The sequence below is a fragment of the Nyctereutes procyonoides genome, unplaced genomic scaffold (genome assembly GCF_905146905.1).
Source record: "Nyctereutes procyonoides isolate TBG_1078 unplaced genomic scaffold, NYPRO_anot_genome, whole genome shotgun sequence".
In the NCBI taxonomy this organism is placed as follows: domain Eukaryota; kingdom Metazoa; phylum Chordata; class Mammalia; order Carnivora; family Canidae; genus Nyctereutes; species Nyctereutes procyonoides.
Window position 1 is genome coordinate 62,001,584 of NW_026575146.1, and position 16,419 is coordinate 62,018,002.

Sequence of the window (16,419 nt, forward strand, 5' to 3'; positions counted from 1 at the left end):
AGCCGCGCGCCCCGGCCGGCTTACGCAACCACCTCGCCTCCGTCATCCGCGCCCTAATTGTGCAGGGGGCGGTGTCTGGTGCGGCGCGTCCTCTGCCCGCCGCGGGCCGCCGCGCTCCCCCGGGAGACGCGCGAGGGCCTGGTCACCGCCGCCTACGCAGCCCCGCGGGGCTCGGCTGCAGCCGCTCCCCACCCCCCACCCCACCCCACCCCCTGCGCGCGGCTCGCCAGCGCCCCCCTCGCGCCTGCCCCCGCCCGCCCCGAGGAGGAGGGGCCCCCGCCGGGGTCCGTGCCACGCCCGGGTCCTCGGTGGGCAACAGGTAGCCGCGCCGCTGCGTGCTCGGGGACACACAAAGCGCCTCCGTGAGTGCGCGCGGCGGCCGCGGGGGGGGGGGCAGCGCTGGGAGGGCCGGCGGGCGGGTCTCGGCCCCTCCGCAGCTCGCCCGCCGGCCCGGCCGCTGCGCACCCCCGGAGCCGGGCGCGGGGCGCGAGGCGAGGGGCGCGGGGCGCGAGGCGCGGGGCGGCGGCCGCGGAGGGAGGCGGGCGGGCGGGGGGCCGGCGGCGCAGCGCGGAGGGGGGGCGGAGCGGGCGTGGGGAGGGGAGCGGAGGGAGCGGAGGGGAGAGGGGAGGGGGCGGGAGGAGGGGCGGGCCGGGGGCGGGGCCGCGGAGAGCCCGCCCCCGCCGGCCGCGGCCATTGGCGGCGGGCCGGGGGCGGGTGCGGGCGCGGCGATTGGGGCCCCGGCCGCCCGTCACCGCGAGGCTGGCGGGCGGCGACGTAGCGCGGCGCTCGGAACTGACCTACTAACACACATCTCCCGGCGCGGCCACGGCGCCCGCGGACCCGGCGCGCCGCCCGCCGCCCGCCGCCCGCCGCCCGCCGCCCGCGCCGCGCCCTCGCCGCCGCCCTTGCCGCCGCCGCCGCCGCCGCCGCCGCCCCGGAGGCCCAGCCCGAGCCCCGCGCGCACGGGGGCCCGGTGCCCGGCCGCCCGCGCGCCCTCCCGCCGCCCGGCTCGCCGTCCCGAGAGCAGGAACACGGTAAGCGCTCCGCCCACCGCCGGCCCGGCCCGGCCCCGCGCACAGCCGCCCCGCGCCCCGCGCCCCGCGCACAGCCGCCCCGCGCCCCGCTCCCCGCCCGCTGCCGGGGGCGCGCGGCCGGCGGGGCGCGGGCGCGGGGCGCGGGGCGGCTGTGCGCGGGGCGCGGGGCGGCTGTGCGCGGGGCGGCCGGCGGCGGCGAGTGTGCGCGGGGCGTTCATTACATAAACTTTTGCTGCCTTGTCAGGAGGGGACTCGCCACCTTAAGGTGGCTGCTTTGATTGCAGCGCCCTGGCGCCGGCACGTAGTCCGGGCTGGCTCGCGCTCCCCCCCGCCCGCCCTCCCCCCGCCGCTGTTGCATAATGTCTCCTGATTTCAGGAAAATTGATGTTTTGGTGGAGGAGCGCGCCGGGGGAGGCCGAGCCATCTCGAGCGGGAAGGGCAGCGCTGCCTCCTTCCTCGTCGCCTCCGCGGGGCTGGCGGCGGGGGCGGAGGAGCGCGGGCGCGGCGGGGGCCGAGTCCGCGGGACCAGTCTGGGTCTCCGCGTCCAGAGGGCGCGTCGGGAGCGCGAACCGTGACGGCATTCGGGGAATGCGTGCGCGGCGTCTGTTGGTGTCGGGGGCCGCGGCTGTGCACACACGTCTTCCACCCTGTTTGTCGTCAGCGTGCGTTGCCAGCGCCCGGGAAGGTGGTGGGGACTCGTCCTTGCGCAGATTGCATAATCTGTCCACCGAGAAGGGTTGGCGAGGGTTCCGGGCAGATGCGGGAATGTGCGCGGACGCGTGCCACGGTTTGGAAATGTGCGCGCAGCGTCGGCGATTGCATCGTTGTTTGCATCTCTGCTACGTCCCCAATAAAAAAAAAAAAATTAAAAGAATTTTTTTTTTGAAAAAAAAGGCATCTTTTCCTAAAACGCTCCTACGGAACGTGAAGGATTCCTGGGCTTGGATTCTGATCCTGGGGACTCCCGGGGCTCGCCCCCTGAGGTGTCCCGAGCTCTTGTTTTTAAACCTGGGGCGAACCATTGTGGTTGACCTCCCTATACCTTCTCGATTTCCAAGCGCTCCACTCCCCCAGCCCCTTCCCTCACCTTATTGTCACTGCTTTTTCAGACACGACAAGACAGATCACATAATAGTTTCCTGGAAATGTTGCATTATGTAACTGCCGAATGTGCTGGCAGTCAGCATAGGAAGCGGGAGCTAATTACGTGATTTTATAATCTTGCTACAAAGAAAGTAGGACAATCTCAGCCTTTAAAATGTCACTGTAACAGTTTCTTTTTCTTTCTTTCTTTCTTTTTTTTTTTTTAAAGGGATATTTTAAACAGGAAAGTAGACAACTGGGTAAAGCATTGAGTTAGCTCACGCTGCCGAATGTGTGTCTTCTTGCCCTAAATGAAATGTGCGTTCTTCTAAATTTAGCCCTATCACATTTTAACAATTGTGGCCTCGCAGCGCTATTTCTGGTGTTTTCTCCAGGGCTCTGTGCAAATACAAGTTCAAGGCCATTTGCTGTAGTTTTAACTCCACGCCTTCGGAGACCTTTGATAAGATTGTATTTTTAGGAAGGCATTTCGCAGAGCCCGGTGATTTGCTGGATGCTGACTCCCATTTATCTCTATAAAGGACACTTTAGGAAAAGTGCTGTGTTCCCTGAGAACAGCAGGGGATGGCCAAGTGTCATCTTCTGGTCTCGGCTTTTGTAAATAAAAACAGGGAATGAGGTCACAAGTATTTATTTCACGTCGTGGGTATTTTTCCCTCCCCCCCCCCTGCATCCAGGCCAGCTATGATTTATGGGAAACAGATATAGGTTAGTGGATTGCGTTTTTGTGTAGATACCCTAGTTTTTTATCCCTGTGAGGATGTATGAATATTTAATGTGCCCAGTTTTTAAATTCCTTCCGGCACTCTTAGGTAATGTAATTATGTGTGAATATATGTATATGACGGTGTGTATATGTCAGATTTTTTTTTTTCCTGATGTAACATTTAAATAAAGAGGAGGGCTTGGGGTTTTTTTTTGGGGGGGGGGAGGTCATATTATAGACATTCATCTCTGGAGCAAATTATATTCCCCCAAATAATTGCAGTTGCTTTCCAACAAGCTAATACTGCCTCCTCCACCCCCCACCCCCCACCCCCCTACCCCCGTGTCAGACCTCGTCCTACTTTGGAGATTGGGCAGGGAGCCCCGGGCCTGCTGGGGAACACGTAGCGCCACCTTCCGATCGCGACCTCCAGGGGCGCGCCCCTCCCGCCCGCGGGCCCCCGGGGGCGGCGGCAGGGGCCTGGGGGGGCGGCGCATGGGGGGGCTCGGGTCGGGGCCCCGGGAGCGCCCCGGGCTGCGCTCGGGCCGGAGCCGCTCGGCGGCCTGCGCGCGTCCTCGCCCCCTCCCCACATTCCTTTGTTCTGGCGAGGGGGTCCTGGCAGCGCCGAGGCCCCGCTGCGCCGCCCACCCGGCGGGGGCGGGTCCCGGTGAGGCGCCGCGCGGGGGGCGCAGAGGGACTGGGCCGGGCGGAGCGGCTGCGCCCGGGGCTCGCGGGGCCGGGGAGGAGCGCGGGGCGCCCGGGGCGAGGCGCGCGGAGGGCAGCGGGGCTGGGGCAGCCCCAGCGGCCTCCCTCCCGCGTGGGCCCGGTGAGCTGCCGCGCGCCGCGGACACCTTTGTTCCTGGAGGCTCCGTTCTGTTTCGGAGCCAGGCGCTTCTGGATTCGTGAAGTGAGAAGGACCGAGAAAGCCTCCAAATGTCAACAGACCGCAGACGTTGGGGGTGGGGGCGCTCCAGCATTGATGGTGATGGAGAGCAGCGCCTGGCTGGGCTCCACTGGGTGCTGGTCGACTGGATGTGTTTTTTTGTTGTTTGTTTTTTGGTTTTTCTTTTTCTTTTTTTCTTTTTCTTTCTTTCTTTCTTTCTTTCTTTCTTTCTTTCTTTCTTTCTTTCTTTCTTTTCTTTTCTTTTTTTTTTGAACCTTTACTTCATGCGGTCAAAGGCTAGGGTAGGAAGAACTTGAATCCCCCGAGTTCAAAATAAAACAAAAATCAAAACGCCCACGGAGACGCCGCTGTCCTACTGTAAGGCTACAGCACTTTCATCCTGGCAGAAAGACTTCTGAGAGTGTGCTCAGCAACTGGTTCGCAGCATTCAGGGCGGCATCACAGGTGTTCTCCGGCAGGCAGTCGGCTTTGGTGAAGAGCTGGTTTCTGTGGGGTCACATCCCACCTCCCTGCCCCTAAATCGGTTTCTCTCTTCAGCTCCAGGCCACTGTCAGTAGTTAGGGACCAGCTTTGGCCCAATGCCAGGAGTGCAGGCTCAGAAGGGCTGGGTCCTTTCCCAGGAGCTGTTGTGATCCCCACTGGTGTCCAGGGTAAACTGAGAGAATTTGACCTGTCTGGCTGGGTAGTTGTGAGGAGTTCAGTAAACCGTTTCCATGTCATTCACCAGGAGCCAGATTTTTTTTTTTTTTTTAATGTATTCACCTTCATTTTTCTCTGCCTACATGTCTGTCCAGTAATAGTAAGGACTGAAGTTTGAGTTAAGCCTATAATGAAAGATCCTTCTCAGGATACATTTTTGTTCTAATAATGATTCCTTCCTCCCACCCCCAAAACTGTGTGCCATGGTGTTCAGTGATTTAAGTTTGAAGTGAATTCTTGACGGTATTGCAGAACCTCCCAAATCACTGAGTTAATGTTTTGGGGAAGTGTTAGAAGGAACACAGAGAGGTGAGACCGTGGTGGCTAGAATGATGTAACAAGTGCCACACAGCCTGGCTTTTTCCAGTTCCTTTGACCTCTCTGTGCCAGTTTTCCTTGGCCTGATCCATCCACATCGATACATCCATGGCCCGAGACCTGCCAAGGCTGCTTAGACCCCACAGATGGGCCACGGAGAGAGGAGCCTGTACAGGCTGCCTGGTTGAAAAGTAAGGCTATGTCCGTGAATCTGCTGATGGTCAGTTCTTTTGATTACACGAGACTTCAGCTGGGTGACCCTTCCACCTTCGGCACAGGGCCGTACTTCTCTAAGAATTGTGAGAGGCTCAAAAGCCCTGGAACTCATCATCCTCCTTGCCTTGATGCTGCTCATTCTTCAGAAATGAAATTAAGAGCTAGTGCTTCCTAGCCCCTTCCTTACCCTGCTTGTGCCTGGCACTGTGTTCTATCACCGTCCTTATTTTATAGGTGAGGGAGTGCAGGTATGGAGAGATGGATTAGCAGCCCAGACCACCAGCCTGAAAAGGAGAAGTGGGGGGTGAACACTGTGCTAGTAACACCCACCCCCACCCCCATCCGTCTCCTTCCCCAGAGTGTGAGTGCTAGCTCACTGTAGTCTTTGAAACAATTTCCTTTTCTGTGTTAAAGGCTTATCTTTGCGAAGTGCAATTATAACATCAGTGTGATGCAACCACCTGAAAATTAAAAACCCTTTGTTAGAGCGCTTTCCCGTGTTGAGCAACTGCCTGACTCACCCGCAGAGTGGATATTTCTAGTTGACCTTGCCTTGGTCCGGAGTCAGCTCCACGACGTGAATGTGATTGCCGCATGGAATGGAAAAGGTGCCAGTCATCTTGCCTCGGCTTTATTTTTACCCGAGCTAAAATCACACATACTTCATTTTTCCATTGTAATCCAGATGGCACTGATGCTGTGAGGAGTTGTTTATTTTTAATTTGTATTGAGGGAATGAGAGCACACTTGGGATTCGATTCAAAATATGACAGAAACAATGCAATTGAAGCTCCTTTAATATGCATTTCTGGGTTTTGTGAGGTGTGCCAGTGTTTCACAGCATTAACACATTGTTTGATATCCTGTTATTTTCCTAAATTGTATTTGAGTTGATTTTTATCCAGATCGGACTCATTGAGAATGTCGAAAGACATTGACCTTTGATCACAGACATTACATAACAGTTTTTTGGTTTCAAAATGAATTTGTATTACTGCTACCCCCAATTACCTCTCAAATTTCTTTGCAAATAACTTTCCTGTAGTTAAAAAAAAAAATTAAAAAAACACCATTTCTCATACGGTTTTAATTAGAGAACTTAAGCTTGTTTCTATGATAAGAAAGTTTAGTGGGGATTTTCTAAATGCCATTGGTAATAATCTGGGCTTTGAGGGCTCATTTTCTTTGGAATCAGAATGATCTTTGTATTATAAGCCTTTTAGTTATCAGAACATGGTGTCTTTTTATCAATTAACTCTCCAAGGATCTTAAGGGGCAATTCAATAGCCTTCAAGTAGAGATGAAAACATTAATAATAATAATAAAAAAAAAAACCCAAAACCCATTCTATTCATAAGGCCCGTAGTAAAGTAAATGACATTTGTAATCAGCTGCTCGCTGGGCAAGAAAGTGAAATTAAAAATTAGAAGTACAAAAAGTCAAGCTGAGGAGGACTGGAGGGGTTCTTCAGTGTACTTGCAAACATTCAAGAACTTTCTGTACCCTGCCCTCCCCGTCCCCGTCCCCTTCACCCCCAGCCCTGCACCCACACTGTTCCTGCCACCATTCCTCAGGGTGCGCTCTGCTGGTGCAAACCCTTGGCAGAATTTCCTGTAACGGATTTACTTGGTGACTTGTTGGTGTCTCTTAGGATTTCAGATTAGTTGTCACACTGATCCACTGTCTTCCGAGGTTTCAAGGAAAGCAGTGGTCCCCATTTTGTAGTGACTGCAGCTTTTTTAAAATGCTGGCATTTTAAAAATACCGGCAGCCTTGGTGGCTCAGCGGTTTAGCGTCGCCTTCGGCCCAGGGCGTGATCCTGGAGTCCTGGGATCGAGTCCCACGTTGGACTCCCTGCATGGAGCCTGCTTCTCCCTCTTCCTGTGTCTCTGCCTCTCTCTCTCTCTCTCTCTCTCTGTCTCTCGTGAATGAATAAATAAATAAAAATCTTTAAAAAAAATGCTTTACTGTTATTCCACACCCACCCCATCCCTGTCCCCCTTCAGCGAGGGTGTTGTTTTGTCTTTGATTCTGCAGTCATGCAGTCTTTGTGTGAGTTAGCATCTATGCGCTTCCCGCATGGTCTTCGGAGTATTTCCATTGTGTGCTGTAGGTTGCAGACACTGGCCTCTTGTATAAAAGAGTGTCAAGTTGTACTGCTCTGTACTTCAATTCCTTACGTTATGTCAGTGCCATCATAAAATGCAGCTTTATCCTATTTGTTAAGGTTCAGTCTCATTTTTAAGTGGCCCTTCGTGGAGGATGAGAGAGCAAGAAACTCGAAATATTTTCACATAGCATAAACTCTCATCGGGTTTTAACACATTTATTTACAAACGTGCCCAAATAGGAAAAGTAGGTTAGTTCATTTCTATGATAGGACAGATTTTGGCAAAGCGTGAGCGTCACTTTGTGTTCGTATCTAGATCGCATACACATTTCTCTCTAGCACTAGGGTTCATAATACTGAATGGGAGGCACTTCAATGCCAATTAGAGAGGCCTAACAATGTTAAAATTTAACATTGATTTAAAAAGACATTGGAATGCCTGGCTGGCTCAGCCCATAGAGCATGCGACTCTTGATCTTGGGGTCATGAGTTCAAGCCCCACGTTGGGTGTAGAGATGACTTTAAAAAATAAAAGCCTTTTATTTTTCAGCCTGATTAGAAATCCCCCTTGCAACTTCAATACTCCGAGTTTTTTTCACTCCCCACTCCCCCCTAGACTGCACATGTGTATCCTTTCCCTGTTTTATCTCTGCTTTCAAGTACTGGATTTTATTCCTATCCATGAAAAGAAGTAAAAGCATTCTGTTGAAACAATTGTGTCATTGACTGTTAATCTACCACAAGAAACGTAGGTTAACATTTTGCTAGTTTTAATAGCTTAAGGAGCTGTGAATTGATGAACTTTATTTATTAACTTTTCACCGAAGTCACACGTTATCTCGAAAACAAGCAGCTGCCTGCTTCGTGGAGAGAGAGCTTACAATTTCACGTAAAAAATTTTTTTTCTTTAATGGTATCTATACTATGCCTCTGAGGGAATAAATGGCACATCCAGCAAGTGGAGGACAATGAGATAGTTCTATTTTTAAAAAGGCGCTTCTAAAAATAGCGTATATCAGATAGTATTTCATTTTGTATAGACAGAATTTTTAAATCAAAATATGTAATACATCTATTTGCAGTAAGACTTCCCCCTTCAAGAGAGCATTAATAACAAACTTTTCTCATAGTAGAATAATGTCTAAACTATGGGAAGGATTTTAGAGGCTTGAAATGAAAGCCTTCTCGTTTCATAAAAGTTTGAATTGCCATCCATGGTTCTTGCGAAAGAGGCTCCGGGGCAGGTGCAGGGCTGTCTGTGTAAACGTCAGCAATGACGTCGCTCCTTGAGGGAAAATTTGGTGGACACTTCATGTTGTGAACTTTTACTCTTTTGGAGAAATTTTTTGAACCAAATTTTGATCTTAATTAAAGACGGTGCTTAGGTCATCTGACGGCAACAGACATTACATACAGCTCGGAGTGTGCAAAACACAACTCCCGCCTGTGGAAATAGCATAATAGGCTAGGAAGCAGCGTTCATTAGAGACGGCAGGCCCGCAGGCCCGCAGGACGGATGGGAGGCCACCGGCTGGAAGGCCCTGCCTCCTGCTCTTCGGTTTCTCTTTTTATTCGTGTCCTCGTGAAGCAAGCCCTATTATCTAAGGGGTGTGCTGATGAGGCTGGTCGCGCGGAACCGGCCAGCGTCACAGAACTGGCAGTTAAGTAACAGTTACTCGAAAAAGGAAATCGAAGGGGTGCCTGCAGCACAGTGCTGGTGGTGACCCGCCTACATGACACAGAGGTGACATGGGCATCAATCCCAAGGGAGAACACTGGAGTTTGAAATAAAGTCACTAATTGAGCATAAACGTGGATGCGTTAGACGGCTCATAAACCACCTTAGCACTCCCTGTAAGTTCCTGTCGAGAGGCAGATAGATTCTAAGGCCCACCGCTGCCCTCCAGTGCTGTGTGATCTTGGGAAAGTCACTCAGTCTCTCTGTGTCTCAACTACCCTCCTCCCCTCCATGTTGAAAATGGGCACATTTTGGTTTTGTACAAGAAAATCAGAGGTGACAATGCCCCTGGCTACAGTTTTTCTTTTCTCCTATTTTAGCATATACAATTGCCAGGAGATTAAAATTTTAGCAGAGATGAACCTTCGGAAAGTTTTCTCAGTTCATTAGATACTCTCAGGAGTATCGACCAAACAACTCCAGAGAGGCTGGAGAGAAGCTCCAGGTGGCACCTTTGTCATCTTAAGGACGTTCTGGCAGCATCTACTCGTGTCCCAAAGTACGTTAGTAAGCTGGTGCGTATTACTCAGAAATGTGGGTGATCCAGAAACGGAACTGGACGCGCACCAGAACAACCCCGTGCAGGTGTCGGACTGGGTCCTGGTAGGGGAATGGGACTGGGATGTGGGCTGAGGTCTGAGCTCTGCTGCTTGACCAGCTGTGCGGCACTGGGCCGGGCACTGAACTTCTCTGAGCCTTTTCTGTTTTGAAAACCATTACGGTGAGGGGAACAAACCCATGAGAGGCTGGGCTCCCGGTGTCTCCTGTGTAGTAAGCGTTCAGTTAATGGCACCTGTAGGATTGCTTGTGTTGTTGTCACCACCCCCACAAACAAGCAGTGGGGCTGGGGAGGATGTGCCGTGTGCACCAGGTCCCCGTGTAGACGGTGCCCCCCGTTGTGCGTGCCTTCCTTGGCCCTGGGTTCTTCACTCTGCCTCCTGCAGAAGACTAGGAGCTCCTTGACTCTTGGGTTTGGTTTCCCCCCTGCCCCCACATCTGGCTCTGTGCCTGGTCCACAGTAGGCGCTCCGTATGTGTTGAACAAATCAATTCATGAATGAGAGCAGCTCTCTGTTAACAAGTATTTCAAATGTCTTGCTTAGAATTTGCATGATAATATTCGGCTTAAAAAATACTATCAGAAAGTGTTTCATTTACAAAACTATCATAGCTGAGGCAAAGGAGGGACCGTCAATCCAATATTGGACACCTCTCTGTTCAGTTTGTTGCTTGGACACAAGAGACGATACTTTGCACCCTGAAAACAACTGCAGACTAGTTGGTCATAGGAAACAAACCTGTAGATACGGTGTAGAAAATCGGCACCGCTCTCTGCATGATCTCAAGCGCATGATAAACTTTTTTCCAACGCTGCAAGATTATTTGATAAAAAATATTACAGAAGATCCTCTGAGATAGTAGGTATAGTGATTTGCCGATGAGTCAGAGAGACAATTAATATTTGAAGATGAAGGAAGAGTCCCAGATTCTAATACATGTAGTAAAATTCACACAGCAAGATGATTAAAAAGAACGAACAATTCTTGTAGGTTTTGGACGTACTGACGAAGTTCTAGAGATGACAGAGTGGACACAGAGTGCTTAGACGGCAAGAAGAGAGGGGTCAAAGAGGTGCTAAGCCAAGGGGAATACTTTTAGTAAGTGGACATGGGGTGGTGTCCTTAATACGGTGTGGTGAGGGCTGCCTGCCCCGCTCTCCCCGGCTCCTGGCACATGCAGCCTTTGGACAGGAGGCTGCAAAGCCCCAACCCCCTTGGTAGATTTGGGATGATGAAAATGGGTAAGAAATATGAAATGAGCAAAAGTTTAGGAAGAGTAACGAAGGCAGAATGGCGGGGCATTTCAAAAGCATTAACTGGGAATACTCACTGGGGAAGCAGATGTAGAAGGAATGTGAATTTTTTTAAAAAAAAGAAGGTTTTTTTTAAGATTTTTTTTATTTCTTTACTCAGGAGAGACAGAGAAAGGCAAAGACATAGGCAGAGGGGGAAGCAGGCTTCCTGCGGGGAGCCTAATGCGGGACGCAATCCCAGGACCCCGGAATCACGCCCCTAGCTGAAGGCAGACGCTCAACCACAGAGCCACCCAGGTGTCCCAGGAAGGGATACATTTTAAAATGCAGGGGAGAGAGTGAGTCTCCAGTGGAAAATATATCCAGAATGATAGTGTTCAAGGAACCATATGATGTTTAAAAAAAGAACAGTAGTGCCCGAGGATCCAGTGAAGGTTTGAAGAATAGGTGCAAAAAAAGATCAAAAAAGATCAAAAGATCTCCAGAAAAGATCAGTGCAGTTGTCCCATCTGCTGCTGGAAGTTTGGATTTGCCTCAACACTCAGTTAACTTTAGTGGTGGGGACTTGACCGAGCTGGGGAACAGAAATCTTCAGTAATAGGGAAGAGCCCGATGAACATGTAGAGGAAGAATGGGTTTTCACGTCAGAAGACGGAACCTGAGTGGAACTATAGAAAGCAGTGTTGTTGCGCTAAGTCATCACTAGGAAGATCTCCTTTTGGCACCATCATCACTGCCTGCCATGCAGACTCCTTGCCTCCTGCTGTGTTATCAAAAACAAGCAGAGTCTTGGTTATTATTAATCGTGGGGTTCGCTACATTGCAACTGACTGTTTCCCTGTTGGCCCAGCTTGATGGACAAAAATGTGGCATTAAGCCTTATTCTTTATGATCCTGAAATTATTACATCATTTCTTCTGTTCTTTCTGGAAAAGGCGCAAGAAGCTGGCAGGCTTTTCCAGATGATAAAATTAAACTTCATTTCATTAGTCATTACAAAACTATGCACAAGAAAGGGAGTGACGTAAAACAAAAACATTAAATCTTTTTAATGTGGCAGGAGAGAGTACCATATGCAAATAGCAGTGAAGGAACGGGGTCTCCTGTAGGAAAGTATCACCTACTGGGAAATCAGGCAGAGAAACCCTGTCTAGAAATACAGTTGGATCCCAAAACCACCACACAAAGATTGTCATTGGAATCTAATATGGGTTTATTACCTCCTGTCAAGCCAAATTCAGATTATAAATATCTCATCGGTGAAAAAGGAAGCTAGCTGTTGGTTCTATTTTAGAGGATTTTTTAAAAATATTTTGTTTGAGACTAATTAGTAAAATGGAAAGAAATTCTTTCCATAATTACATTCTCTCGGTTTAAAATAATTTTGTTTCAAGAATGCACTGTACCTAAAAAAATAAAAAATAAAAAAGTCCCTTTGAATAGTAACTGTTTATTTTATGTAATTATTATTATTATTAGTAGTAGTAGTAACTATTTTAGTCCCAAACTGCTGTATAAATGAAATCTATTGAGGCAGACTTTTCAGGACAAAAAAAAAAAAAGAAAGAAAAGCATGTTAGGTGCTTCAATCTTAAGTAGATGTTGGAGAAATCAATTTGAAGGAACCAGAAAAAAGAATGATGCGTCAGAAGAGACAGCTTTATTGAGGGGAGTCTCATTCGTCCAGGTGTGCTGGGCCACCTGCCAGAATGTGGTTGGGGGTGTGATGGACAGGTTCGTGGCCATGCAAGGGTCAATCCAGACAACTACAACTCAAGTCATTGGTGTGGCTTTTATATTCATTTTTGGTGAAAAAACAGATTTAGCACCAGTGATACTCTATTCCACGTACTTGAGAATTTGTGCTCGGGTGTGAGCGTTTACCTGGGGAACTTCCTTGGAAGGGGTGAGCTTGTTTGCTTCGTAGTGATGTAAATTCGTCTAAGATTATTCAGAAGCACCGCAATATGCAAGTGCCGTTTAAAAACTTAACCAAACAGGGACTCCTGGGTGGCTCAGTGGATGAGCCTTTGGCTCAGGGTGTGATCCCAGAGTCCTGGGATGGAGTCCACATGGGGCTCTCCGCAGGGAGCCTGCTTCTCCCTCTGCCTGTGTCTCTGCCTCTCTCTCTCTGTGTCTCTCATGAATAAATAAAATCTTTTAAAAAGAAATAAAAACTTAACCACCCAGAGGCAGTCCATCATTTCCTTCCTGGGATGTCCCGTCTCCACATGCCCTCCTCCCCCGTTTCTGCTCCTGGAACAGCCTTCCTCTTGTTTCTCCCTGGGCACCTGCGTTTTTGCTGCCACTGTCCTGGGCCACGCAGCACTCTGCTGAGGGTCTCGCTGGAGAGCTGTCCTCTCCGCCTGACAGCATAGGCATGTGGGCCCCATCTCCTTTTCCAGATGGCAGCCTCTTTGAAGGAAAGGCCTGCGTCTTGTGCAGACCTGTGTGCCCTGTGTGCTTCGCGTCACTCCTGGTGCATAGTTGGCAATAGGTATTTGGCCGGTGGATAACGTTCTTTTCCTGTATTGCAGGGAACCTAGAAGGACGACCCCTACTCCCTTCAGTGAGAGGAGCCGGAGAGCTTTGTTCCGGACCGCAGGACGGGAGGGCGCGTGTTGATGGCTTGCACGCTGCAGCTTGTAAAGCATTTGTGAATACTGGGGGAGTCATCCGTCCTGATTCTGATGCAGCTGAGGAAAATGCAGACCATCAAGAAGGAGCAGGCATCCCTGGATGCTGGCAGCGGTGTGGACAAGATGATGGTGCTCAACCCCACGCTCACCGAGGTCTCGGAAGACCTGACGGCGGGCGAAGAGCTGCTGTTGAACGAAGGCAGCGTGGGGAAAAGCAAGTCTTCCGCGTGTCGGAGGAAACGGGAGTTCATTCCCGACGAGAAGAAGGATGCCATGTATTGGGAAAAGAGGCGGAAAAATAACGAAGCTGCCAAGAGGTCCCGGGAGAAGCGTCGGCTGAATGACCTGGTTTTGGAGAACAAGCTGATCGCCTTGGGAGAAGAAAATGCTACTCTGAAAGCCGAGCTGCTGTCCCTAAAATTAAAGTTTGGTTTAATTAGCTCTACGGCCTACACCCAAGAGATTCAGAAACTCAGTCACTCCACGGCCGTGTACTTCCAAGACTACCAGGCGTCCAAAGCCAGCGCCAGCCCCTTTGTGGATGAGCACGAGCCCTCGATGGTGACAAGCGGCTGCATTTCGGTCATCAAGCACTCCCCGCAGGCCTCCCTGTCTGACGTCTCCGAAGTGTCCTCGCTGGAACATTCGCAGGACGGGGCAGCGCGGGGTGGCTGCGGGAGCCCCGAGGGCAAGTTCCAGGCCATCAAGCAGGAGCCGGTGGAACTGGAGAGCTACGCGAGGGAGCCTGGCGACGAGCGGGGCGCCTACCGGGCCTCCGTGTACCAGAACCTCATGGGGACCGCCTTCCCCGGCTACTCGCACTCTCCCCCTCTGCTGCAGGTGGCCCGCTCCTCCAGCAACTCCCCCCGGACCTCGGAGACAGACGACGGTGCCGTGGGCAAGTCCTCGGACGGCGAGGACGAGCAGCAGGTGCCCAAGGGCCCCATCCACTCTCCCGTGGAGCTTCAGCGCGTCCACGCCACCGTGGTTAAGGTTCCAGAAGCGAACTCCTCGGCCTTGCCGCACAAGCTTCGCATAAAAGCCAAAGCCATGCAGATCAAGGTGGAGGCCTTCGACCACGAGTTCGACGCCACGCAGAAACCGTCCTCGCCTGTCGACGGGGCGCCTAAGAGACATTTCGAACTCGAGAAGCACCCGGGCCCTGGGATGGTACATTCTTCCCTCACCCCTTTCTCAGTGCAGGTGACCAACATTCAAGATTGGTCTCTCAAATCAGAACACTGGCACCAAAAAGAACTTCATGGCAAAACCCAGAACAGCTTCAAAACGGGAGTTGTAGAAATGCAAGACAGTGGCTACAAAGTGTCTGACCCGGAGAATTTGTTTCTGAAGCAGGGCATAGCAAACTTATCCACAGAGGTGGTCTCACTGAAGAGACTCATAGCCACACACCAAATCTCTGCTTCGGACTCCGGGTGAATTAACTACTGAGAAGCTCTGGGCGTTGAGAGAGCTGTCATTTGCGATAGACGAGTTCGTTTTTTGTATTAGGCTGAATTTTCACTGGACCGTGATGTCATTCCACTGTAATGTCCACATGTCTGCTGGGTGTCTTTTTGTGCACAAATGATTATGGAAGTTAGATCGTGTTATCACTCTGCCTTGTGTATAGTCAGATAGTCCATGCAAAGGCTGTATATATTGAACATTATTTTTGTTGTTCTATTATAAAGCGTGTCGGTTACCAGTTTCAATAAAGGATTGGTGACAAACACAGAACTTCTGCTTCCTTGCACTTGATTTTATAGAAGAGAGGGGGGGCGGGAAACCATTTAAGTTCCCGAAGTGGACATTAAAATAGTCCGTATTTTACTCACTTGGGGGACTTTTCTTCCCTGAATTACGGCAAAACCGAAATGGAAGTTCAGCACATAATTTGTTTTTCTTCTGGTTTGGCCCTGGGCAATAATAAGTTTGGAAACTTTCCAGAAGAGGGAGGGCAAGGAAATAACAATGACTTCTCTTACATTTGAGACTAATTTACTAAATTACTTCCCATTATCTATTTTTCATTAGGCTTAAGTTTTCCGTGTTTTTTGTTGTTGTTGTTTTGAGTAGAAAAATCCAAGTTGTCTGGCATCAGCCCCTCATGGGCCTTTTTTTTTTTTTTTGAGTATGACACACTCATGTGGATAGTTGAGTCACTGACCCACTTTATTAATTAGAAGTTCTTTTAAGAGTGTCTAAAGACTAAGGATGAAGTCACTTTTATGTTATTCTAAATCTAAACAGTTCTCGACTGCAATAGTCTAGGGAATTAAGCTAGTGAAATTCCATTTTTACTTCATTTCCAAAATTTCACAGAACACATCGGCTATCCCAGTCCAACACGTAGAGTCTGAGGATACATAATGACTTGTTTTATTTTTTTCCAGTTTGCCAGTGATGACTATAAATAGTAGCTCCGTAGTAGAAACTATAACGTAGACGCCCGGGAGAAAACATCGTTCTGAGTCGATTGATGGTGAGACGGTTACTGATGATTTGAATAGGATCTGCAGTCGCCTGTGGGAGGCAGTGGGGTCAGCAGTTTGGGTCCTCTGGGTGCAGTGGGAGGGGTGGGCACAAGCTGGTCAAGGCCAGGCTTCTCCAGGGCTGTGGTCCTCATGAAAGCTGTCTCCAGGTCCAACTCTTCCCACATTGACCTCCTTGCTGTTCTGCGGGGAGTGCAGGGACTCGGGGCTCCCAGAGGGTGTACAGAGTGACTCAGCCCTCACCCGGTTTGCTGCCCATGTGTCATGGTGCCACCCCAGACATGCCGTTTATGGGGCTGCAGTCTCCTTGGCGGACTAGTTTCTGAGTAAAAGCTCACTCCTCTATATTTTTTAAAGTGGCTCTTGGAACTAAAGGTGCTAATAGTGCGCGTGCACGGTATCCACTCTGTCCTTTTGGCCACAGTGACTTGTTTTCTCTCTGAAATCTCCTGGCTCTTAGAGAAATGTGGTTCTTCTCAGCCCTTGGCCTTCTTCATATTTTATCAGTGACTGGGTGAGGCCACCGAAGCAAACTCATCTCATTTCAAATGTTATACAAAGCATGGGGTGGGAGGGTGGGGGACTCAAATATTGCAAGGGGGCCAGGATCCCAAAGCATTTGACAACCTGGAATGGATGCAATG

General features: G+C 50.5%; 1 protein-coding gene across 2 annotated transcripts; it reads left to right on the forward strand.

Annotated features, from left to right (window-relative positions):
• The first annotated feature begins 303 nt into the window (after positions 1-303).
• Positions 304-15,020, forward strand: NFIL3 (nuclear factor, interleukin 3 regulated). Of its 2 annotated transcripts, none has more exons than XM_055310932.1 (2): positions 304-319; positions 13,179-15,020. In XM_055310932.1, exon 2 carries the CDS (start codon positions 13,332-13,334, stop codon positions 14,718-14,720), a length of 1,389 nt encoding a protein of 462 aa, XP_055166907.1. In that variant the 5' UTR covers positions 304-319; positions 13,179-13,331; the 3' UTR covers positions 14,721-15,020. The 2 variants fall into 2 exon arrangements, with proteins under 2 accessions (XP_055166907.1, XP_055166906.1); XM_055310931.1 differs by lacking the exon at positions 304-319 and adding an exon at positions 919-1,034.
• The last annotated feature ends 1,399 nt before the right edge of the window (positions 15,021-16,419 follow it).